A 27822-nucleotide genomic window follows, 5' to 3' on the forward strand; every position below is an offset into this window, starting at 1 on the left:
AATCAGTGGTAGTGACGTTCCATTCAACTTAACAGTTTTAACTTACATTCCTTTTCTCTGTGTGAGTGTCTGTTACAGAGCCTTCTGAGTTAAGAGAGCTCCAAAAGATACCAAGATGAAGTTAATGAAGGCGAAAGTGACAGATCAATCTGCCGAAGGGCAGAAGGGTAAGTGCAATATGATGGATTTCTCCTCAGATCATTAGAATCAAGACAGACAACCACCCAATGCAGTCACACACATGCAAGGGGGAAATAACAAAAATGGCAGGAATCATAGCCCATTATTGATTGCCAAGATACAGTTGCAGGCACTAAAATGTTAGGTTGTGCTGTATTGGCAGAACAATTGTTGCAATGTGTGTGCAACATGGTCCTCCAGCGTCTTCTACAGATAGTTTGCCAGTAAATCGATGTATGTAAAGTGTTTCAATTAGACCTTCCAATAAACAACAGAGTGAAGAGAAGATATAAGAAGATATATATTTTCAGATGACATTTAGGTAAATGCCAAGCTTCGTCAAGAACATCACCTAACAATGTCTTCTGCTCTTGTGCTATCGAGAGGATGTTGAAGAGATCCTTCACTCCAAATATTTGTGCACAATCATCTGAGCTTCTAGAATCATGCAGGAGCACTCTGATTAAATATGAACAACACCTACTACAGTGTCAATTATACTTGGAATGAAGATATTGCAGAAAAGGAGCATTCTCCAGACCAGCACACAAAGAAATACAAGCTGCTTCAGTCAATTTACAAGGTGAGGTAGCAGTCAAATCACCATGTCAACACTTCTAGTGAACCAATCATGTCAAACACTTCTCTGTCAACGCCATCATAAGGCAATGTCACCAGCCAGTCAGTGGGTGATATTGGAAAGGGAATGGGCATGAAGATATTGCTATGATTCAGCAGAAGAAAGAAAACTAAGAAGTTTACCGCGATTATGAAGAGTGAAGAATGAAAGGTGCTGTGAATTGTTTTATTTACGTGTAGTTTACAAAAAAATCATCACAAACCTGTAAGACAACACACTTATGCTGGAAAAACTCAACTGAAGAACTGATTTGACATCAAGAGAAATCGGTCAAACCTGTGCTGACTACTGGACAACATATCTACTCAGTCATCAAATCTAAACAGAAGATTACGTTTGAGATCATATTTGACCAGTAAACTGAAGCGTTTTAAGAGTTTTCACTGTGGGGAAGATTGAAATGGGAAGACTGGACTCAAAAGATGGATGTCTGACAAGAAACTGTTTGGTAGCAGATATAATCTGATATCTCATCTTCCTCAGCTGTTTTCCAAATCAATTTACAGCCAACTATTAATATGCACTGTAACTGGCACAGAAAAGGATTCCCAACAGCCCAACCCTATGGACAACCACAACACATTCAATGGGACCTTATTGGATGCCAATGAGGACTGGCATATCTGAAATCTGATACACCAAAGTTGGTCAGCAGATTTAGTATAATTTAACACCATTAGTTCTTAGTTAGTATTAATAGGCCGTCGTCATAGAGAAAACATAACCTTGTATGCTAAAAACAGGATATTTTTAAAGAATAAAAAAATATATAACTAAGACTAAGACAAGCAGCATGAGGACTTAGGAAACAATATAATTGCTGTTAACGCCATGATTTGATATACTCAGAAATGTGTAATGGTTACTCATTTATATATACAATTAATCTTCCATACTCTTTCTTTCAAACATTTGTTCCAACAAATAATCTTCTGAAACCTTAGGAGGTTTGTTCTCTCCAAGTTGTGTTTGTTGGATATTTCCCCTGTCCTTGTGTTTAATGTTAATTGTATGTATCTATGTACTGTATGTGTGGATTCATAATCCTGTCAAAGTTCCCAAGCCTCTCTCTGGTGCTTTTGTCAGGATTAATGTTTCCTGTCCTATTTCCTTTCTCTTGCTGTCATGTTGCTTGTAAAGTGGAAGGCGCTGAGGGTGCTGCGGAAAAGCCCCACCACAAAAAAGGTATGCAAGAGAAAAAGGAAACTTCAACAACTTGAGTTACCATTAATGTGTCTTTCTCTTTGTACAATCTTAGAAAAAGGTTTCCACTGTGGAAAGGGTTCTACATTGAACCCAAAAGGGTTCTACATTGAACCCAAAAGGGCCCTACATGGAAACAAAAAGCTTCTTCTAATGGTTCTCCTATGGGGAAAGCTGAAGGACGCTTTAAGGTTTTAGATAGCACCTTTTTTTCTAAGAGAGTATACCTTATATCTTTTTTTCTGGGTGTTTTACTGTACCAAAGCATGGTGGATGAAAGTAATGACTGTGTTGCATGTAGGCTACTCTATACATCATCATATGAAAGGTGTCATTCGTATACATGTGTGACTCAAACGTTCAGCGTCACAACAGATGCACTTAGTTTTCTAAACAAATCCATTAATACTGACAAACTGTCCCTGAAGGGCATTGTGGTTGATTGCTATGAGGTCCTTATATTGTCTTGCAACCTAACTGTAGCTTGAGCAAGAGAATACAAGTCGAGTATGTGGGAGAACAGATTGGGCCCTTCATGACCTAGGTTTTATGTTATGGGCATCCAGAAAATGTTCTTACAGACAATTAACATCTGCATCAAACTATTATTTGCTCATGATTACTCATCAGTGTTGTGGAATTATATTTATGTTCAGTTACAGTAGTCAAGTAAAACATAGAAATATGGATGGAAATAGTATGGATGACCAAACGTAATTTTAAAAAGTTGGGGTCAGATTGATTAAGAGTCTACAGCAGTGCTAAGTTTGCAGCTGTTATAATAAAGAAGAGATAACACATTAAAGCTGAAATCCATAAAAGGGGAAACAGCGCCAATGTTCGCCCCAGCACCTTTGTTATTGTTTTGTTGATGAAACGGACGGGAGGAGCGTCCAGCATTGTGCCATTGTCTGAAGTAACTTATTTGTTGTTGCAATATCTCAAACAGGACATGGTAGTTTCACCAACTACAGATTTAAGCTTTAAAGGAAGAACTTACATTACCATCAATATTTACAGAACAATAAGGCATTGATCTAAAGTGAAAATAATGATAATATCATGTTTTTTGCTTAGTTGGCTTCCTTTTGGTATGAAAATAACACATGCAAACTTTGCATGTAGGTGCATTCTCTTGGTAGATGTGGCATGTGATTTAGGGCAGTATTCCGACCTGATACTACTACTTGGTTCCATGTTTTGGTGTATCAGCCATTACTTTAAAAAGACTGTCTTGGGATTATTAGTTGTACTACAACTGCTTCTACAGTAATATTGAGTCCGAATATGGCCCTCAATCACTTGCATAGTAAAAAGTCAAATATTACATGATATTGATGCATGTAATAATACAGTGATTATAATTGCATTAGATATAATGTATGTTACATTTGGTCATCCATTAAAATGTAAATCTCAAGTGTTTTAAGCAGTAAGTGCTAACAATGTTATCATAATTTTGCCATTTTCTAATGATGTATTTTTTGTATGTGATCAGGCAAGAAATTCAGATCGAAAGTCCCTGGAGTTATGATCACGCAGTATGTGGATGAAATACCAGAGGGAAAAAGCCACCCTGACTTCACCCGCAAGCCCATCGCATTGACTATCCAGGAGGGTAAGGAACAGCTAATCATGTAATATTCTGCATTAACAAACATTCCTATTATACTAGAATGAATGTTGTGTGTTCTGCTATTGCCTTTAAAAAATAAATAAATAAAAAATAGTCAGATATATTATTCCAAGCTGCAGCACATAGGAATTGGGTCAACCAAAATGGGAACAGTGACCAACTGCAGCAGGGGTACTGATGGGATTAACACATGTGGTCCACCGTAGCTCAGTTGGTAGAGCATGGCACTTGCATTGCCAGGAGAGTGGGTTTGATTCCCAGGACCACCCATAAGTCAAACATATATAAAATGCACATATGACTGTAAGGCGCTTTGGATAAAAAGTGTCTTCTAAATGGCATATAGAAATTGGGTCAACCAAAACAGACCTTACAGTGAAATACTTACTTAAAACTGCATTGTTGGTTAAGGGATTGTAAGTAAGCATTTCACTGTAAGGTCTACACCTGTTGTATTCAGCGCATTTGACAAATAAAATTAGATTGTATATATTATATTATGTCCTGACTAAGACAAGAAGCATAAGGACATGTACGGACAGGGACAGGCCAGATTGCCTTATTTTACATCAAGTTGAGTGATTTATATCATTTGGAGCATGTTCCACAGGCTTCAGAGCATGACATGTGACAGTGGTCATAAGGCATGTGATGTATGGTGGAGCCCACAAAATGCTATCCTTACAGATGGCTCGTATCAACTTCATTTGACACAGAAATGAAATGTAGACTCTACGTTATTTATGATTATGATGACCTTCTACGCCCTACCCACTCACATACCAAATCCTTATTTAACCTGAGGAAGAAAAAAAAAAACGTACACACTTAGATTGGTGACACACCCTTTACTAGAGGCAGTCTGTTAAGCTCCTTATTAAAACATATGCCATAATCAACGCCTAGCTCTTTCATCACTGGGGGAAGTTGAATAACAAATGTTACACATCATATTTGGTTAAAATGCAATGTATTCAGTAACATATCAAACAAATACAGTCCTACCTATCGCACTAATCGTTGCTTATGTAAAATTGTATCACCAAAAGGATGGACTAATTAGACACACAAATATGGACATATACTGAACATCAGAAGAAAAAAACAATGGTACAAAATGCTACTATTTATGTGTTCTATGACTCTAAACCCAAATCAGGCAAGTTCGGGGTGTTCAAAGCCATTGTGATTGGTGAACCTACACCCAAAGTGACATGGAACCGAGCAAATGGAAACATAGACGACCCGGAGAAGTTCCAGAGCAAGTATGACGAGGCGACTGGTGAACACACCCTAGAGGTAAGGATATTTATCACCATTCAGCACCAACTGGTGAACACACCCTAGAGGTAAGGATATTTATCACCATTCAGCACCAACTGGTGAACACACCCTAGAGGTAAGGATATTTATCACCATTCAGCACCAACTGGTGAACACACCCTAGAGGTAAGGATATTTATCACCACTCAGCACCAACTGGTGCTTATACTCAACAATAAAGGGGACATATTGTCAACTTCAGTTCCATCAAAGGCTGCTCAATCTCTTGACATCTACACGTCCCCTCCTTTTTACTCCAACCTTTATATTTCAACCCTTTAACATTAGGAAAAAATGTATTATAATAATGATTGGTTAAATTCCTGAAATAAAAAAATATATGTAAACAAAAAAGTAACAATTACCCTTGAAGTATATTCCAATTGATTTGGTTTATTGATCTTAATAGCAGTTGATGGGAAGTACACAGTAAATACATGATCAATGTGCTTACAGATCCCCAAAGTATGTACAGAAGATGCTGACACCTACAAATGCTTTGCAACAAATGAGTTTGGAAAGGCTGTTTGCACTATCCAGCTGAATGTCATTGAAGGTATGACACATAAAAAATAGACTTCTAACACATCTAATCCAAATCTCTCTTAAGCAATATTTATCTTGTCAAACGAGCAAGTGCATTCTAATGATTTAAAAAGAATGATCAACACTTCAAGACATAAACATTAGGAAACTTTTCTTTCCAGTTGGATTCAAAAAGACGAAGGAAATAGCCAAGTCAAAAGAAGAACTAGAAGCATCCAAACCTGCGTCTTTTAGAACAATGTTGAAGAAGCGGTAAGATAATGTATTACATACTACTCTATATACAGGTTGCGTAAATAGTCTTGAATTGGTATTTTTTGTGGCTAAAATTCAGGTTTCCTATCTCTTAAACCTTTCATACAGACAACCTAAACCTCTAAAAATAAGGTAACAATCAGTTAAAGCTCTCTGTTTGAAAGGGGTTCGGGTCTGGAAAACAGGCCCTAATTGACCAAGGGAAACACTGCTGAAAAGACTTCTATAATAGGGGACAATGAATTAATAAAGCAGACTAAATACAAGCAGCAGCTCTGCAATAGCAATTCAAATGAATGCATGCATGGTGAATGATCATCCTGTGTGATCTGCAGTGGAGAAATCCGTGAGCAAAAGCCACTCGAATCTGAAGAGAAAGTTTGGGAGATCCTGATGAGTGCCAACAAGAAAGATTATGAGCGCATCTGCGCTGAGTATGGCATCACTAATTTCCGTGGGATGCTGACAAAACTGGCTGAAATGAAAAGGGAGAGAGAGGAGGAGCAAGCACAGGTATAGTACTACGGAATATATTTTTGCTGGTGTTATTTTTAAGAAAATATCAATAAAATAAAAAGGTAAAATGTGTCCGTTACCTGTTTGATTTTTAAAAGATCTTATGGTTCCTCAGTCATTTTACTATACCTTTATATTTGTCTGTTTCAGTTTATTAAACAAATCAGTTCGCTCAAACACATCGAAGTCAATGCTGATGAAAATGCAACATTTGAAATTGACATGGATCTTAAGGATCCCAGCAGCAGGATTTTCCTCTACAAGGTATGAAAGCTCATACAAAACTGTTCAATACCTCTCCTGTTTATTTAAGTTTCTCCTCCAGGTGCCAACTATCAGGTGATTGGCCACAAAGGTGCATTGTTAAAACAAGTGTTATCTTTAACACTTTGATCTTAGTTGAAGCATGATTCCACACTACGAATGTTGCTTGTTTAAAGGAATAGTTTGGGATGTTTACATTCAGAAAGTATTCAGACCCCTTGACATTTTCCAAATTTGTTACGTTACAGCCTTATTCTAAAATGGATTCAATAGTTTATTCCTCCCTCATCAATCTACACACAATACCCCATAATGACAAAGCAAAAACAGGTTTTTAGAAATTATTGCACATTTATTAAAAATAAAAAACTGAAATATCACATTTACATAGGTATTCAGACCCTTTACTCAGTACTTTCTTGAAGCTCATTTGGCAGCAATTACAGCCTCAAGTTTTCTTGGGTATGACACTACAAGCTTGGTACACCTGTATTTGGGGAGTTTCTCCCATTCTTCTCTGCAGATCCTCTCAAGCTCTGTCAGGTTGGATGGGGAGCGTAGCTGCACAGCTATTTTCAGGTCTCTCCAGAGATCGGGTTCAAGTCCGGCCTCTGGCTGGGTCACTCAAGGACATTCAGAGACTTGTCCCGAAGCCACTCCTGCATTGTCTTGGCTGTTTGCCTAGGGCCATTGTCCTGTTGGAAGGTGAACCTTTCGCCCCAGTAAGGGGTCCTGAGCTCTCTGGAGCAGCTCTGTTCATCTTTCACTCGATCCTGACTAGTCTCCCAGTCCCTGCCGCTGAAAAACATCCCCACAGCAAGATGCTGCCACCACCATGTTTCACAGTAGGGATGATGCCAGGTTTCCTCCAGACGTGACGCTTGGCATTCAGGCCAAAGAGTTCAATCTTGGTTTGAGAGTCCTTTAGGTGCCTTTTGGCAAACAAAGCAGGCTGTCATGTGTCTTTTACTGAGGAGTGGCTTCCGTCTGGCCACTCTACCATAAAGGCCTGATTGGTGGAGTGCTGCAGAGATGGTTGTCCTTTTGGAAGGTTCTCCCATCTCCACAGAGGAACTCTGGAGCTCTGTCAGAGTGACCATCGGGTTCTTGGTCACCTCCCTGACCAAGGCCCTTCTCCCCCGATTGCTCAGTATGGCCGGGCAGCCAGCTCAAGGAAGAGTCTTCTTGGTGGTTCCAAACTTCTTCCATTCAAGAATGATGGAGGCCACCGTGTTCTTGGGGACCTTCAATGCTGCAGATCTGTGCCTCGACACAATCCTATCTCAGAGCTCTACGGACAATTCCTTTGACCTCATGGCTTGGTTTTTGCTCTGACATGCACTGTCAAATGTGGGACCTTATATAGACAGGTGTGTGCCATTCCAAATCATGTCCAATCAATTGAATTTACCACAGGTGGACTCCAATCAAGTTGTTAAAACATCTCAAGGATGATCAGTGGAAACAGGATGCACCGAGACTCAATTTGGAGTCTCATAGCAAAGGGTCTGATTATTTTTTATTTATACATTTGCAAAAATGTCTAAAAACCAGTTTTTGCTTTGGCGTTATGGGGTATTGTGTGTAGATTGATGAGAAGAAAAAATATATTTAATCCATTTTAGAATATGGCTGTAATGTAACAAAATGTGGAAAAAGTCAAGGGGTCTGAATACTTTCCGAATGCACTATATCTACATCCCCAAAATCAGATGAACTTGTGGATACTATTTTTATGTGTCTCTGTGCAGTTTAAAGGAAGTTGCCAACAAAAGTCTGCGCAAATGCTAAGTAGAGTTAGCGCAATGACAGGAAGTCTATGGGAACAGCTGTAGACTTCCTGTCATTGTGCTAATGCTAGTTAGCATTGGCTCACAAAACTACCTCCAACTTCCTTCATACTGGACGCAGAGACATAAAACCGGTATCTACGAGTTCATCTGACTCTCGGGAAGTAGATCAAAACGATTTAAATGTTTACAAAAACAATACTCTGCAGGATGGTGTTATGGTTCCTTACACTGTTGAGATGGAAGAAGAAATGAAGCACCAACTGAAACGAGTTGGCAAAAAGTTTGTTTTCACGATCAAAAATCTAGACCCGGCAGATGCTGGTCTCTACTCAGTGGATGTAGAGGGAGTTAATGTCTTCTCCACTGATTTCAAAAGTGAGTATAAATATAAAAATGGCAGTCTAAATAGAGACTAGAAAGAATGCTATAATAATACGATTATTACAAAATAGTTGATAATACTATGTGGAATTAAAGTAAAACAAGAGCAAATACATCATAATATTAATTTTTGGGGAATTACAGCATTCAAGGACTATAACTGCAGTATTTGTAAAAGGTGTGTGTTTGAGAACCATGACAATTTTATCGTGTGAACTGGATGGGCTTGTTATGCATTATCCCCTATTATTCTCTATCCATCCACCAGTTCCACCTGTGAATTTCGCCGTCAAAATTCAGGAGGTGAAGGCAGAAGAACGAGAAGATGCCCTCTTCCAGTGTGTCTTAACGGCTCCTATGGCTGAGATTAACTGGATGGGCAAGAGTGCCCCGATAGAAAATAATGAAAAATTTGAAATCACAGTGTCTGAAGACAAGCTCATCCACAAGTTGTTAGTGAAGGATTGTCAGCCTTTGGACGCTGGTATCTACGCAGCTGTGGCAGGTATCCATTCCTGTAATGCCTGGCTTGTGGTGGAAGGTGAGGTTATTTCATTTTCTCATGGAATGTTTTTGAACAATATTTCAGCCTATCAATTGTATTCATAAACCATATAAATGAACGGTGAATCACACACACACCCATCACTGGCTACCATTGTCTTACCACTATATTAAATAGCTCTCAAATTCTCTGATTTAGTTGACAAGAACCCTGCGAATAAAGGCAAGAAGATAGCTCGCAAAACAACCCAGGCTGGAGGAAGTGATTTGGATCTGGAGGAAATAGCAAAGGAGCAGGCGGAAAAACACAAGAAAGACATGGAAGAGAGGATGGCGGAAGCAAAGATAAAGGCTGCTGAGAGAGGTGTCACTGACGAAGCCGCCCGGGTCGCGAAAGAGGCCGCTGATGCAGCCGCCAAAGCCGCCAGAGAGGCTGCTAGGGCTGCGGAAGCTAAGGCTAAGGCTAAGGCAGAGAAAAAAGCTGCTAAATTGAAAGCTGCTAAGGAGAAGGCAAAGGCAAACAGGAAAGCCTCAGGGAAAGCCTCAGGTGATGGGGCTGCAGGTGATGGGGCTGCAGGTGGTGGGGCTGCAGCTGGTGGGGCTGCAGCTGGTGGGGCTGCAGCTGGTGGCGCTGCAGGTGGTGGGGCTGAGGGAGACGCTGCAGATGGATCGGCAGATGAAGACATAGTAGTAAGCACAGATGAGTCTGATGAGGAAGATGAGGCCACAAAAACAAAGCGTGTGAGAAGCAATCAACTTGTTCCAGACACGGTCATAGGTAAGAAACTATTTCTTCCATTGATAAGATTTAGAAATAGTTTAAATGGAAGACATCGGGGCCGGTATCCCGGACACAGATTAAGACTAAAAAGCACTTTCAATGGAGATTCTCCATTGAGCATGCTTTTTAGTTCTGGGAAACTGGCCCATAGAGTATATCCACTATACTAAGTATAGTTCACCTAAATGTCATATTTCTATGACTAGGATGACTGTCTGAAGGTCATTAACACCTGATTGTAATTGAAGTCACACTAGAGGATGAATTTTGGTAAGGTATCTTTTAAAAACACTACTTAAAGGAATACTTTGGGATGTTGGCTATTATGCCCTTCATCTACTTTACCAGAGTCAGATGAATTGTGGATACCATTTCATGTCTCTGTGCCCAGTATGAAGGAAGTTAGAGGTAGTTTTGCGAGCCTGTGCTAACTAGCGTTAGCACAATGACTTCCAGTCATTATGCTAATGCTAGTTATCAATTGCGCTAGCACTAGTTAGCAACTTCCTTCAAACTGCATGCAGAGACATAAAAATGGTATCTAAGAGTTCATCTAACTCTGGGGAAGTAGATATTGCCAAAATCCCAAAGTATCCCTTTAAGAAGTACTTACATTAACATACACAAATAAGTACAGGACACACACCCCTGACAAGTCAACTAACGTACAAATCAACTGAGATACTTGTTTTTGTGTGTGTCCATTATATCATTATGTTTTTTCGTTATCGCTTTGGCACCCCAGCTTTATTTTCAGATTTTCGTCCCATACTGTTATTGTTAATAATGTACATTGTTCATTGTTACTTTCGTAATCATGCTATTGCTATTTTTGTTACCATAATTGTGGTTGCAATTGTATTTGTTATTATACTGCTTATAAAACATTATAAAACCTTATCAGCCAAGACAATAGCATCCAATTACAGTAAGAAACTACATCCATGTATGTAACAACTGACATATATTATTGTCAAAGGAGATGCTAAATCTAATTAGGTGATTAGCTTGCACATTTTGGCATATTGTAGTTGAAATTATTATTAATCAACATCAGTACATGGAAAATGGTCTGATTGTATCATATTAATGTATTAGCCAACCAACTTCATTAAAAATGATTTTGCCTTTAAAGCAAATACAAAAATTCACAAGGTCAATACATACAATTGAAATTGTTTGACTTCATCTTGAAATTGATGATCACCAATAGATGATGATGAGGAAGCTTCAAGTGAGCAACCGGGGAAACGTGGTAAACGCACAAGGCAAGGCCCACTGCTCAAGGAAGAGATTGTTGGTAAGATTTTGTGAAGGTTGCATTTGATGAACATGCATGGAAACAGGTTGGTTCAATATCAGTCATTTGTCGGAAATGACTTTGGCACGCCGGCCTGATAAATAAAGGACATCTTTGTTTACGCAAAGAAAGCTTAATACTTACACTGAAATTCAGGATTAATATTAACCATCAAATGTATGATGTGTTTGTTATTGAAGTTGATATACAGTACATACAGTGAGGAAAAAAAGTATTTGATCCCCTGCTGATTTTGTACGTTTGCCCACTGACAAAGACATGATCAGTCTATAATTTTAATGGTAGGTTTATTTGAACAGTGAGAGACAGAATAACAACGAAAAAATCCAGAAAAACGCATGTCAAAAATGTTATAAATTGATTTGCATTTTAATGAGGGAAATAAGTATTTGACCCCTCTGCAAAACATGACTTAGTACTTGGTGGCAAAACCCTCTGACAGAGGTCAGACGTTTCTTGTAGTTGGCTACCAGGGTTGCACACATCTCAGGAGGGATTTTGTCCCACTCCTTTTTGCAGATCTTCTCCAAGTCATTAAGGTTTCGAGGCTGACGTTTGCCAACTCGAACCTTCAGCTCCCTCCACAGATTTTCTATGGGATTAAGGTCTGGAGACTGGCTAAGCCACTCCAGGACCTTAATGTGCTTCTTCTTGAGCCACTCCTTTGTTGCCTTGGCCGTGTGTTTTGGGTCATTGTCATGCTGGAATACCCATCCATGACCCATTTTCAATGCCCTGGCTGAGGGAAGGAGGTTCTCACCCAAGATTTGACGGTACATGGCCCCGTCCATCGTCCCTTTGATGCGGTGAAGTCCCCTTAGCAGAAAAATACCCCCAAAGCATAATGTTTCCACCTCCATGTTTGACGATGGGGATGGTGTTCTTGGGGTCATAGGCAGTATTCCTCCTCCTCCAAACACGGCGAGTTGAGTTGATGCCAAAGAGCTCGATTTGACCATAACACTTTCACCCAGTTATCCTCTGAATCATTCAGATGTTCATTGCCAAACTTCAGACGGGCCTGTATATGTGCTTTCTTGAGCAGGGGGACCTTGCGGGCGCTGCAGGATTTCAGTCCTTCACAGCGTAGTGTGTTACCAATTGTTTTCTTGGTGACTATGGTCCCAGCTGCCTTGAGATCATTGACAAGATCTTCCCGTGTAGTTCTGGGCTGATTCCGAGGGAGATTGATAGTTCTTTTGTGTTTCTTCAATTTGCGAATAATCGCATCAAACTGTTGTCACCTTCTCACCAAGCTGCTTGGCGATGGTCTTGTAGCCCATTCCAGCCTTGTGTAGGTCTACAATCTTGTCCCTGACATCCTTGGAGTGCTCTTTGGTCTTGGCCATGGTGGAGAGTTTGGAATCTGATTGATTGATTGATTGCTTCTGTGGACAGGTGTCTTTTATACAGGTAACAAGCTGAGATTAGGAGCACTCCCTTTAAGAGTGTGCTCCTAATCTCAGCTCGTTACCTGTATAAAAGACACCTGGGAGCCAGAAATCTTTCTGATTGAGAGGGGGTCAAATACTTATTTCCCTCATTAAAATGCAAATTAATTTATAACATTTTTAACATGCGTTTTTCTGGATTTTTTTGTTGTTATTCTGTCTCTCACTGTTCAAATAAACCTACCATTAAAATTATAGATTTTATTTATTTGTCAGTGGGCAAACGTACAAAATCAGCAGGGGATCAAATACTTTTTTCCCTCACTGTACATTATATATAAAATGTCATTCAAAATAGGTCCCATATGATTTCATATGTAGTCAGAAATAATTGACCAAAACTGTGGCACTGTAGTTAAACATAACATCTGCCACATTATGATGTACTAATAGTCATAATTTGAAATACATAAATTCATAGGCCTATTTGTTTGGACAGTTCTACACAATATAGCGATAAACTTGATGAAGCAGTTTGTAAAATTCATACACATTGCAGGTCACCACCATGTCTAAATAATGTCCAAACAAACAATTAGTGTCCCTAGCAGAAGCACCCTTCACTTTGTGTCTGAACCGCAGATAAATACTTAATGAGGAAAGATTGAATTCCGAACCAAGTTGAGCTCAAGCAGTACCTTTCTCTGAAAGTCCTTAGCTGGTGGTGTTATATTTTTTTCTTTTGAGTATTAACATCCTTCTAAATTTAACAAATAATAACATGCACAGTTTAACATACCTCTTATTAATCTTTATATAAAATGCAAAATGTACATAGCATGTACATAATAACTGTTCACTCTTTGAAAGACAAATATGACATAATATTTGTGTTTTATATGCCACGGGTGTGTGCTTCCATGTTTCATCTGTATGTTATTTGTGCCTTGTGTTGACCCATTTGTGAATGTTTGCTTTTGAAAAAGGGGCTCTCTTGTCATTACAGAGATTGGTGAAGGAATTTGCCAGGTTACTTATTCAAGTACAACAAAAACAAGTTTTACGTAAAAGGATATTGTCTTCATATTTCATCAATGTTTTTTCTTTTGAGGAAAATGTTAATTACATCCAGCTACTAACCAGAGTAGTTATGGATACAAAAGGCTTGTCAGTTTCTGGAACTCCTTCATATCACATCACAATGTATTGGGTAAGTAATTGGAAACAAATTCTTCACCACCCCTTCCTTGTTAAAGTTATTGTTGTTGTGCAATTGTTATTGTTATTATTGTTGCTTTTGTTATCGTGGATGTTGTTTTTGTTATTACTGTTACCATTGCTGTTCTCTACAACGCCTTACTCAACGATAATCGACAAATAATCAGAGTGATTGACAGTGACTATGATAATCATCAATAGGAAAGACAAATAGTAAAGGCACAGCCACAGATGCAAAAGGCAAAAAAAGAAAGTCAAAGAGCGGAGGTGGTGCTGGTGGCGCCGGGCTAGCAAGCAGCGGTGCATCTGCCGACAATGGTGAGGCTGCAAGTGGCGATGAGGCTTCAAGTGGCGATGAGGCCGACGAGCCAGCAGAAGCTGCTAAGTGTGGCAAGCGCACAGGCCGCACAAGGCCAAGCCCAATACTTCAGGAGACGGTCATTGGTAAGATCATGGAAACTGCATTGACTACTGCATGGGAGGCACCGTTGAAGGATCAAAGTCATTTGATAAAACAAATGACTTTTCCTATTTGAGGCTGGGCTTACAGAACACACGTGTGATCATTCAGAATAATGCTGGGTTTTAATCCTTAGTTATTAGTTCCCTGACCCTTTGGGATGATGGTGTTCTTGAATAAGGGTGGCTTTAACAATGGTTAACAATCCATACTTCACATAGACTATCATACAGCACATTTACATGTATTCTAGATGTTTTATAATTGATAGGTTTGGGAGGAACTTTTTAATTTTATTAAACCATGTAGTTTACAAGTCATTTCTAGCAGGGCATATCAATAATGGATGACAAAATTGCATCCATGTCGCCGCCTTAGTGTTTGCAAATTGTGTTTTGTGTGTGCTACAGTGTGTTTAAAAAGCATCGGTGTTCGTAGTTTGTTTGTCTTAACAAACATTCTTGCCTGTGTAACCTAGTACTAAATTAACTGTTGCGAAGTCTCCAAAATGTGGGTTCATTACTAAAATATAACCACGTCAGAAGAACACAGAAGACTCAAACCATATTTCAGGAAGAAGAAAAAACATGAAATGTCAGCAACTCATGAAACCATACGAAGATTGAAGTGTGATACATAAGAATGGATGTGATGGTTTGGAAGGTGATGTGAAAATATAAGAAGAAAATATGTCAATCATTATTTGAATATGTTGGTAACCCGTTGTATTAAAGTGATAATGCCCTCGACTTCATCTCAGGCCTAAAAACACCCGCGCCAATATATCCTCCAAACAACGGCTTCACGGGCATTATCACTTAAATAAGAAGAGCTCAAGCTTTAGAAAGAGAAATAAGGATATATGAAGACTTCTTGCCTGGAAGATAAAACCTCATGTTTTAGAAAGTGACATAAAAAAACTGCACCTCTTACATCTTACACACAACCATTGGCATAGCCAAGAATGAATGGCTACATTTATTCACACAGTACTCTGAAGATATGAATATCTCTTGTCAATGATCACCTTGACCGAAGACCTATGGCAAACCAGAATGAAGGCGAAGAGTGAAGAATAACACCATGAACTCATGCCATACCCAGGCTAACAGAAAGAGAATATAACAGAAAAAAAATAAAAAAATAAACATATCAACAAATTCCTGAAATAACATGGAAAAATGAAATCTTCAATAATTTGCTTAAACAATCAAAATTGAAGAAATGACATTTCGCGATCTTCATCCACACTGGAGTTCAACGCCATCTGTTTTTAGTCCATCACACCTCTTAAATAATTTAGGATTCTGAGAACTCGGAGCTTAGGTAAGTCAGTACACTAAGATGACATTATATTGTATGCCATGCATACATAAATGCATGAACTGTATAACAAAGAAAGATTGCAATTATTTTACTTAATACGAATTCCAACACTCACCCTAACAGGTACATTGGCTTGCGAAAGTATTCACCCCCTTTGGCATTTTTCCTATTTTGTTGCCTTACAACCTGGAATTAAAATAGATTTTTGGGGGGTTTGTATCATTTGATTTACACAACCACTTTGAAGATGCAAAATATTTTGAATATATAAGAAACAAGACAAAAAAAATGAAAACTTGAGCGTGGATAACTATTCACCCCCCCAAAGTCAATAGTTTGCAGAGCCACCTTTTGCAGCAATTACAGCTGCAAGTCTCTTAGAGTATGTCTCTATAAGCTTGGCACATCTAGCCACTGGGATTTTTGCCCATTCTTCAAGGCAAAACTGCTCCAGCTCCTTCAAGTTGGATGGGTTCCGCTGGTGTACAGCAATCTTTAAGTCATACCACAGATTCTCAATTGGATTGAGGTCTGGGCTTTGACTAGGCCATTCCAATACTTTTAAATGTTTTCCCTTAAACCACTCAAGTGTTGTTTTAGCAGTATGCTTAGGGTCATTGTCCTGCTGGAAGGTGAACCTCTGTCCCGGTCTCAAATCTCTGGAATACTGAAACAGGTTTCCCTCAAGAATTTACATGTATTTAGCGCCATCCATCATTCCTTCAATTCTGACCAATTTCCCAGTCCCTGCCGATGAAAAACATCCCCACAGCATGATGCTGCCACCACTATGCTTCACTGTGGGGATGGTGTTCTCGGGGTGATGAGAGGTGTTGGGTTTGCGCCAGACATAGCATTTTCCTTGTTGGCCAAAAAGCTCAATTTTAGTCTCATCTGACCAGAGCACCTTCTTCCATATGTTTGGGCAGTCTCGCACATGCCTTTTGGCGAACACCAAACGTGTTTGCTTATTTATTTCTTTAAGCAATGGCTTTTTTTCTGGCCACTCTTCCGTAAAGCCCAGCTCTGTGGAGTGTACGGCTTAAAGTGGTCCTATGGACAGATACTCCAATCTCTGCTGTGGAGATTTGCAACTCCTTCAGGGTTATCTTTGGTCTCTTTGTTGGTGGGCGGCCCTCTCTTGGCTGGTTTGTTGTGGTGCCAAATTCTTTCAATTTTTTTATAATGGATTTAATGATGCTCCGTTTATAACCCAACCCTGATCTGTACTTCTCCACAACTTTGTCCCTGACCTGTTTGGAGAGCTCCTTGGTCTTCATGGTGCCGCTTGCTTAGTGGTGTTGCAGACTCTGGGGCCTTTCAGAACAGGTGTATATATACTGAGATCATGTGACACTTAGATTGCACACAGGTGGACTTTATTTAACTAATTATGTGACTTCTGAAGGTAATTGGTTGCACCAGATCTTATTTAGGGACTTTGTAGCAAAGTGGGTGAATACATATGCACGCACCACTTTTCTGTTATTTATTTTTTAGAATTTTTTGTAACCCATTTCACTTCACCAATTTGGACTATTTTATGTATGTCCATTATATGAAATCCAAATAAAAATCCATTTAAATTACAGGTTATAATGCCACAAAATAAGAAAAAACGCCAAAGGGGATGAATACTTTTGCAAGGCACTGTAATTACATAAGGGTGAGCTGCAATTGAAGCACTGACACTAACTGTAAATCTGGTAAATCCTCCAGACCCTGGCGTTCACTTCACCCTTGGGCTTTCCGACGTCACCGCCATTGTGGGAGACCAAGCTGAACTTTTCTGTAAGCTGAGCAAAGAAAATGTTGATGGGGTATGGTACCTGGATGGAGAGCAGGTGAGCATCTACATTGCAGTATAATTTAGCCAATCAACACTTCAATACATATTTTTATGATGGCCATAGAAAAACACGAATAAGTTATTATTATTATTATTATTATTATTATAGTTATAGTTTAGTCCTTATTTTGCGTTTAGTGTTGATGTGTTTTGAGCAAAAATTTAGTTGTTTTAATGGCTATTGCAGATGCAGACAAGACTGAAGAGATATATCAATCTAAACATTGTGTTTTCCTGTTCAGATTGAACCCGATGATGTTCTTACCATGTCTAAAGATGGATTCTTCCAATTCCTGAAAATCAGCAAAATCTCAGAGGACTATGCTGGAAAATACAAATTTGAGGCAGATGGGCGTAAAACAGAGGCCATGATTGTTGTTGAAGGTCTAAATCTATTTAACATTTTTATCTTAGATCTAATCTCAGCACCACATTAATTATATTTTATAACATTCTTAAATTCACTCATTATATTATTGTACCTTTCTTTGTAGATCCACCTAGATTCGACCCAGAGGAATTGAAAAAGTTTGCTGTTCCAATCGTTATTAAAAAAGGTCAAAGAGTCAGTTTCAAGATACCATTTGTGGGTCGGGATCCAATGAAGATCCAATGGTACCATGAGGGGGAGGAGCTCTCAGATGACACAAACATCAAGATAGAGCATGCAGAGGGTTATAGTCAACTGACTCTTAACAAGTTACAACGCAAAGACACCGGGGAAATCAAGTTCAAACTCAAAAATGAGTTTGGAACTGTTGAGGCCTTTGCGAAGATCATTGTAACTGGTATGTTTATTCTCTCTGGGTCCAAACAATAACTTATTTTGTATTTGGTGTGAATACCTGGATGTTACAAGTCACTTGGGCTAATTCTATTTATCAAGCTATGTATTTAGAATACAGTGCAATATATTATATAATACAATATAATAAGAAATAAAATAATTACACTATTTAAGTGATTAATGAAAGGGATAGTGCGAGATGAAGCCCTTTATCTACTTCCCCAGAGTTAGAAGAGCTCATGTATACTATTTGTATTTCTCTTCGACCAGTAGGAAGGAAGTTGGCGGTACCATGTTAGCTGTTCCCGTAGACTTCCAGTCATTGCGTTAAAGCTAGTTAGCATTGGCTCTCAAAATCTAACTCTAACTTCATACTGCACGCAGAGACATACAAATGGTATGCATGAGTTCATCTGACTCTGGGTTAGTAGTTAAAGGGCTTAATTACCCAAATATTGCACTGTCTAATTAACTTCAGGAAGACATTGTATGATGCTAAGAGAAATACAACAGAGAGTAAAAGCTGCATCTGTTTCTTGACAGACAAGCCCACCCCTCCCATGGGACCTCTGGAGATTATTGAAGCCTCTCAAAATGCCATCGAGGTCAAGTGGAGGCCCCCGAAGGATGATGGTGGCTGTAAGATACAAAACTACATCCTGGAACGTCAACAGATAGGCCGCAACACCTGGAAGAAGCTGGGTCCAATTGGTCCAGAGGCCCACTACAAGGACACTGATGTGGACCATGGCAGGAGGTACTGTTACAAAATCAGGGCCGACACTGAGATGGGAACCAGTGAGTTGATGGAGACAGAGGATGTCCAGGCTGGCACAAAAGGTGAGTGCATAAATCAGTGAGGTCAATTTAGCGTGATTCAGGATACTATTTGTTATTTTGGAAATCTCAATGTGCATTGTCTAGTATGGAATACCAATACCACATTTTCAAATGCTGAAATGAAGTGATTCATTTTGTGTATATATATATATTAATACAGAACCAGAAGACAGTTGTCGCTAAACCATATTTCTGTACTTAGCATACCCTGGACCCCCTTCTGCACCCAAAGTGATCAGTGCCTTCAAAGACTGCATCAACCTGGCTTGGTCTCCCCCTTCCAACACTGGAGGAACCAACATTCTGGGATATAACATGGAGAAACGCAAGAAGGGAAGCAACCTATGGAGCCCTGTCAATCCTGCAGATGATAAAATAAAAGGTTTCACCATTACAACTTCGGTTTTAATTTATTGTTATTTTCTTGTTCATCTCCAAATACTATGAAACACGGTTATTCCATACATGAAGTATAGCGGTTTAACCCATAACTTGCGCTATTGTTTTATATGTTTGCTTGTACCACAGAGAAGGCGTTTGGTGTGAAAGATGTGATAGAGGGCGTGGAATACGAGTTCCGTGTGGCAGCTATCAACAACTCTGGAGCTGGTGAATTTGGCACTCCTTCTGAGTTTGTGTTTGCCAGGGATCCCAAAAGTAGGTCATACTCAATGGTAATTTGTGTACATAGAAATTCTTTCAAATTAATCCATAGTTTTAAGAGACCTATTAATATGTCACTGATGTGTATCATTTCAGAGCCCCCCGGTAAAGTCCTTGACCTGAAGGTGACGGACTCCACCTACACCACCTTGTCCCTGGGTTGGACTAAACCAAGGGAGGAAGAGGGGGTTGAGGATGAAGCCAAGGGATACTTTGTGGAGATCAGACCAGCAGAAAGCCCAGAGTGGGACCGCTGTAACAATAACCCCATCACCATGACCTCCTTCACAGTGAAAGGCATGAAGTCAATGGCCATGTACTGGGTGAGAGTGATCGCCACCAATGACGGGGGAGAAGGCAAGCCGCAAGAGCTGGACAACTACATCCTGGCAATGCCCCCTCCTGGTAAGACCTTGAATTTCAAACATCCCTATTGGCATCAACATATTGAGATGACATAGCTTGATTGCAAGCACCCCCCCCCCCCCACCCCACCCCACCCCACCCCCAACTTTGACTGTATAGACAAAAAAAAAATGAATGTTGTTCTTATGCTTTTGCGTCATCCAGTCAGGCCAAGATTCACTGATCAAAAAGTCAAGAGTTTCATGGTGGTGCAAGCAGGGAATTCTGCACGATTCAACATGAACTTTGAGGTAAAAAGTGTGTTTTATTTCCAAGTCTAAAAAAATATCCACTTTCATACACATGGAAAGAACCCAAATGAATTCTTCACACTACCGGTTGGATAACACTCTTATGTAGATGTAGTGATTGTATTCTGATATTCTTCACAGGCCTCCCCTTGGCCAGATGTCACTTGGCTGAAGGACGGCATGCCTGTGTCCAAACGGGTTACCATCAGTAATGCTGAAGGGGCATCCCAACTTTTGATTCCTTCTTCAGAGCGCTCAGATACAGGAATCTACACCATTATGGTCAAGAATATCGTTGGCCAGGAGACATTCAGCATTGAGATCAGAGTTACAGGTGAGATGCTGATGGCATGGCTGACTGCGGTTCTGTAAATAACCAAGTTAAAAGCAGTTGAGGTCCAGTGTTAATCATTCATCACACAATTATTTGTGGTCCGATCTAGACGAGCCCAAACCTCCAGGTCCTGTGGAGGTAGATGAGAACGTACCGGGAACCGTGACCGTCTCCTGGACGCCATCTCCTGATGAGAAGAGGGACGACAGGCTGCACTACATGGTGTCTAAACGCGACTCGAGCAAGAGAACGTGGCACACAGTGGCAGATCACATCTTTAACAACAAGTTCACAGCCTGTAACATCATGCCTGGCAGAGAGTACCAGTTTCGTGTCTACGCCAAGAATGACATGGGCTCTTCTCAACCCTCTGAATCACCAAAGTGGGAAATCACAGGCAAAAGAGGTTTGTAAAAGCTGTTTGGGTCACTCTTTGCATAGTCCACGTGCTTTGAAATGCATCAAAAAGGCTAGCAATTTTATGGGTCACTTGTTGGTAATTCCAAAAACTGAGAGCTTGGGCACTGACTGGTCCAAAGTCTCCCCGGCTAGTCATTAGATGAAGGGAAGTGTCCATTCATGGTTTGCTGCTCCCAGAAGGGATCTTTAATAACGCTTTGAACTTTATTGTATCATGCTAAAGCTTTATCAAATATAAAAAAAAATATATATCAGCAAACGGTGAGCGGACATTTATACTTTCTACAGCTATCCTTTCATTTCTGTCCACCCCATTTGCCAAATTTGGATGTGTGTAATAACTACTGTAATCTTTAACAAGGTATGTGTTGCCTCTGTGTTTGTGTTTTCAGAAAGGTTTGTGCTGGACATGCCGGAGTCTAAGACCTGCAACCTAGAGCGTCCTCCCAAGTTCCTTGTCCCGTTGAAAATGCACAACGCTCCACAAGGTTATGAGTGCTACATGAGCTGCGCCGTGAGAGGGGACCCAACGCCCCATGTCACATGGTACCGCAATAATATCAGCCTCAACACCAACACCAACTACCTAATCTCCAACACCTGTGGGGTCTGCTCCATGCTCATACTGAGGGTCGGACCCAAGGACACTGGAGAGTACAAAATCATTGCAGAGAACCCCCTGGGCAGGGCAGAGTGCTCCACTAAGCTCACTGTCTCAGGTATAAACAACTGTTTTGCTGTACTACATTGAAATGTAAATCTCAGAGACAAAACTAATTTATTCTAGTGTTTTGAGAGCCAATAATGAATTTGAAATAGAAACCAATACATTTCAAAACAGTGTGATTTACTTATAATCCCATTTTGTGTTCTTGTTTTTCAGATTAGATTGGCATTAGAAAGAAGACAATCACGCCCTTATTTTTTTTCTTAAAGGAAAACTCCACCCAAAAACTATCTTTTGGTGTTTGTTTCATTAGTTCATTGTTGACATAGTCCCAAAATGTTTTGCTTGTCAGCAATCACGTTTTCAAGATATGTCACTTTCAAAATACAGAAATCATCCCCGTATGATGCATTTAGCATCATGCAAAATGCATCATATGGAGGATGATTTCTGTATTTTGAAAGTTGTGTATCTTGAAAACCATTGTATCAACAATGGACTAATGAAACAAATAACAAAATATCGTTTTTGGGTGGAATTTTCCTTTCACAGAGGTCCTCTGTTTTGTTTTCTAGTTCTGTGTAGAAATGACAGTGTATATTTTTTTAGTTAAGCGTTCCCTGTATCACATTTAATGTAATAATATTCTACATTCTGGGTGCTGCATATGTTTGGAGGCTCAGGTTGAGTACATTACAATGCATCACTCTTTGAATTAAGGAGAGACAATTATGTAACGTAATAAAATTGTGTTCAATAATCAAAAGCAGCCTAAAAGCAAGTCATGAAGTGTTGTGTTTGTGTTTTATTCCTCAAAGTGCAACATTGGTATAGGAAAGATGATTGGAAATTGAAATGATGCATGTTGCTATTGTTTTCAGTGACTTTTTAGTACATTTGATCTAGAAAATGAACAGTAAAAACAAGCAGAGAGCGAGGGATCACAATGTAATCCTTTGCATGGTTTACTGGCGTAAACATTCAAATGAGAACTGCAAATGTGTGGCTGTGGTTCATTAACTTCAAAGGTACTTAGTAATTTGTGAAATGTGTTTGCCTGCTGTTTATGCTTCTCATGGAGTAATGCTGATTTGCCTATTTATTCTTTGAAAACAAGAATCAAAATGAGTTGTCTATCGGTGATGTCTGTAGTGATTGTTTTCCTCTTTCATTTCCTTTAGGCTATCTTTATTTATTTTTTAAAAAGGTTACCATTTTAATATAATAGAACTTAATCAATCTACTATCTTCAACTAAATACAATGCAGAAATTAAACAAATAATGGATCTGAATGGTGTGTTGTAAAGGAGATGTTTTTATGTTGGTTACGCTATATACAAGAGCTTGGTGTAAATACATATTTCAAGCTCATACGATGTTGGAATTTTGAATTCTAAATGTTTGAACAGGAGAGTCAATAAAAATCAGTGATTATTAGTTTAATTTATGTACATTTTTGTGATGCTTTTTAGACACACCGGAATGCTTAGGTGATCCGTGTCTAACTTTGAGTGGTTTTAGTCAGCTACATAGCTTTCTTGATGGCTTTGAAATGTGTGGGAATAATTTATACCTACTGAATATTACAGTATATAACATAACAACCTGTTATTTTTATAGAGCACTCATTTTACATTTTGCTGATACTACTTGAAAAATATTTGTGACATACTGTACACACCTATTATGTGAGGAATGTATGTCCTGTCTCCTTGTATTACTCAGGGCATAGTTGTTTTGTGGGGTCAGAACAGTTGTCCAAGTTTGGTGTCATTGAAGAAGAGAGGGTTATCTGTTAACTCAGAGCTAAAACTCCATCCAAGGTTTACTATGGTACCAAGTCCGTTTTCAATTTCAGTTAGGAATGTCAATTTCAACACAATATAAAATCTAACTTTAATGTTTTGACAGGATAAAGCTCTCTTTTTCCACATTGACATGATCATTCTCTATAGCTGAAATACCCTGCTCATAGAAGACAGTACTTTAAGTAGATTTTGATTACTCATACCCAATAAATGACCAACTCCAATAGAGTGAAACTACGTGCTCAAATAAGTTAAACATTGCTAATTTGCAACCGGATTAAAGATAATTGGTCATCATTATACGCATACTATTTCCTGTGGCATGCAGTCTAACATCCATAGTCATCTTACGTAGCATACTAACCAGTCTAGGTCCATCGACAGAAGTGGAAACGTACCTTTAAAATGCAGGATGTAGAGATGCCCGGACAGTGTTCAATGTGTGTTGTTGCTCTCATTATGACACTTCTAGAACCTCTTTTAAAAAACGTACTCTATAAGAATGAATTCGGTCCAATGTCAAGCGGGTACCTTCATTTTGAGGGAGGAGTTAGCTATCCGTCAACTCTTGGTTGACTTTGGTACCTCCTTTTCAAGACCTGCAGCACTTGGGCCAAATAATGTATATGTCAGTAAGCCTATCCAGCAGTCACGGTGGAAGGACACGGCCAAGGCTTGCACTGAGCATCTCAAAAAGGGTTTATTGCCTCTCAAAACGAAGACACCACACTCAAGTATCAGAAGAACTGTGGCTAGAAGGAGCAGAGAGAAGAGCACCATCCACTGAGCGAGAACAAGTAAGTCCATTCCCTGGGCACAGGGCAAGGGGCTAAATGTCAACATGTGGGCATGATAATAATTCATGACATATTGATATCATTATTGATAAAAATCTGTCCTGTGTACCTATACTCAAATACACTATATGTACAGTGGGTCTCTCTGCACACCTTTTTGATCATAAACCAATTGTAAAATGATCCTAAGCTGTTTTAAAGGCTAATGGTATATGACGTCATTATGTCCTGTAAATAATCCAAATTAATGTAAGGTTGTTATGATGCAAGGAAGGGCATAAGTACATCTAATTGAATGCTGATGGAGATGGAGGCACAGCATCCAATTCCCAAATAAAACATCCATTACTTAGTGATGACAAACAATGATTAAGATGTCTATTGAACTGAAAAACACAATTAAAAACCAAAATATATAATAGTGAAATTAAGTAGATTTCAAGTTGTTGCTCAATTTACAGTCCAATAGTGATTACATAGGAAAATGGCATTCATCATGTTTATATTATCTGGAACCAATTGGCAGATGATGATGGTCTATTTTCAGGGATACACAGCTATCTAGTACTGTAACTAAAAGATGAGATGCCTTTTGAGCTGGAGATGAAATGAGCTTGAGCATTAGATGCCTTATGAGCTTAGCTTTGTAGTGGATGTACGATGGGTGCTCAATGTTGATACAGTATAATGATAACTAACCAAAAGTAAATGTGGGCAATACTGATATGTTCCCAAACTTTAATGGTTTGATACATCTTGTGACGCCCTCCTTTCAAACGATCGGAGCAGCTAAAAGAGGCATCTTCTAACTGTCAAGATGATGCTGTGTAGACACAAACCCCCACTGGAACTGCCCAGGCAGTAAAAAGAGACTGATTGCCACTAGACGGAGCTCGGCGTCCTGGGACATAGACCTGCCACATACCCATCTTATTTATAAATCAATCCCACAGCGCAGTTGCTAGACAGGGCTATTTTTCATCCCATACAAATATGGAAGTACAGCACAGCGTAGACGACGACGTTCAAACTTGCACGGAATCCTGACGAAAATCCGCCTCCTGGCTGGATTACATTACTTTGGTTGTCTCATTAACAATCCAAAAGCATGCAAAAGTTGTTAATGGAATTCCTAAAATAAGTGCATTTGAAGTCTTACAACTGTGAACTGTACAGCTAGTGAAAAAAGAATCATGGATTGTCTCCTAGCAACAATTAGTTTTTTTATGTGAAAAACATTTCATTCCTTGGCTAACCTCGTAGCAAAAAGCAGAGGTGCCAGAGTAAAAAGGAGGTGAAGAAGTCAGGATGAAGATGGTGAACAAGGAGAAGCTTTTAGCAATGTAACACTGCCAGGAGAATGGGATATATAATCATTTCCAAATATTCAATTAATATTTATATTCATTTCACATAAGCAATAGCATTAAATGTAGCATATATTCAAGCTCCAATGCATTCTGTCAAAGTGGACAAACACAATACATATATTGGCTCATGACCTGATACTTCTGAGAATGACCTTTTGCTCCTATTGATTTTAAAATTGCATTAAAATTAAATGGACATGAGGGAGGTAGTCTACAGTCGCCTGTTCCATTTTCAGCGAGTGACTTGCGTCACATGTTGCTCCATGATGGATAGTTTTATGATCTATTTGACCTATTGCATGCAAAATGAGGCAGGTCACTTGCCACAGCCTACTTTGGGCATGCTAAGTATTCTGTGATCACAGGAATTCTTTAATTTACTGTACATCTTGAGTTACCACCTCTTGGAGCATATCATGATCCAACCACCTGCACTAATACGTGCTGAAGTAAAAGTAGCGATTTAAAAAAGAAATGTACACTGACTGCACTGTCAAGTGACTGCACTGTCAAGTGTTTTTATGCAAAAGTCAGATCGTTAACATTTCTGTGCACAATTTACAAACTGTGCAAGTTGCTTCATACCAACAAATGTATTAAACATATTATAGTGTTTAAATAGAGGAAAAAAATCTGAATTTTGATCAAATATAGCATAGTGTGGGTATGGGTATTAGTTAAGAGTTTCATTGGATTTTGAAATGTAAACGTTTGTACTAGGCATTCGAGTAGACAATCGAGGGTGCCGGTATCACTGCACTCAACTCACCAAAAATATAAATAATCCACTTGCAAGAGTTTCCCATGACTTTTTTTCCAAGTGTCCTGCTTGTCCAAATGTTAAAGACAGGGACAAGAATGCTGTATCCTACAATCCGTCACACGCTCTCCCTCCCATTCCCCCTTTTAATAGAGACCTCACCAAGAGCAAGGTTTACTCAAAATGTGTCAGCATCAGATTCCTACGACAGAAATATTGCCTTAATCCAGCGGTTAAAGAAATGGGTACATGGCACCTGGTGGAACCATCTGTGGAAGATTAACTGTGTGGGAGACAGATGGGGTTTCATACTCTTACGAATAGCTGTCTTGTCCTGTGCTGCCTGCCATCCCACATGCTTAGCTCATATACTGCTGACATGCGCAGCAGTCTTCCTTCGTGGCCCTCAGTGAGGTCTGCTCTCCTTTGTAAGCCACTCACAGAAAGTGATTCCAATTAACACTGTGGAGTGCCATGACCCACAGACAACAGTCATGTCAACCAAGCAATCATGTACTGTAGGGTCTAGTTATGATACACATTATGTCGATCACACTAAATCAAAAAATTATCTTTGGTAATCTTACTTTTTCCCATTAGAAAGGTCTTCACCAGTTTATCTCAGGGTACCATTGTGCATTTATAATGGTATTCATGCAAAATGTATACAAAATCAACAGAGTTGATCTCTGTAGGTTAACCAGTTAGCCAACCATAGTACATTAGCCGTTTAAGCTTGTTGGTTAAATGTTTAATTTGTATAATGTAGCAATGTTTGCTTCCCGTAAATGTCATTAATAAACAGTGTTGGAAAATGTGTGAAAAAAAAAAAGGAAAACAAACTAGAGTGCAACAAGTAGCCTAATAGAGCCATTTTAGCTTAGCTAGATAGCTTGCTACTTTGTATGTCGTATGTCATTCCGGGAGCACACCAAGTCATGATTTTATATTAGAACAGGTTGATGGTGCTGGTTAAGCGATAAAAAAAATACCTTATTGACATCCCTACTTGGTTCACAACTTGATGCCAAACAAAAAAAGTGGATCTTGTTAACTTGATTTGAAATACATGTTCTCTATTTCAGTAGCAGAGAACCATCTGAAAAGCTGGTAAACTGCTATCCATAGCGAG

General features: G+C 39.2%; 1 protein-coding gene across 1 annotated transcript; it reads left to right on the forward strand.

Annotated features, from left to right (window-relative positions):
• Positions 1 to 115: 115 nt before the first annotated feature.
• igfn1.1 (immunoglobulin like and fibronectin type III domain containing 1, tandem duplicate 1) lies at positions 116 to 22175 on the forward strand (the record flags this gene model as incomplete). Its single annotated transcript, XM_084173000.1, has 22 exons — positions 116 to 167; positions 3522 to 3641; positions 4819 to 4958; positions 5439 to 5538; positions 5690 to 5780; positions 6119 to 6296; positions 6450 to 6563; positions 8563 to 8731; positions 9006 to 9278; positions 9441 to 10019; positions 17458 to 17582; positions 17830 to 17971; positions 18082 to 18375; positions 18918 to 19214; positions 19417 to 19596; positions 19743 to 19871; positions 19974 to 20282; positions 20448 to 20533; positions 20675 to 20867; positions 20977 to 21273; positions 21680 to 22006; positions 22171 to 22175. 22 exons carry the CDS (start codon positions 116 to 118, stop codon positions 22173 to 22175), a joined length of 4200 nt encoding a protein of 1399 aa, XP_084029126.1.
• Between the last annotated feature and the right edge of the window lie 5647 nt (positions 22176 to 27822).

The sequence above is a fragment of the Coregonus lavaretus genome, assembly GCF_964263955.1.
Source record: "Coregonus lavaretus genome assembly, chromosome: 12".
Lineage (NCBI taxonomy): Eukaryota > Metazoa > Chordata > Actinopteri > Salmoniformes > Salmonidae > Coregonus > Coregonus lavaretus.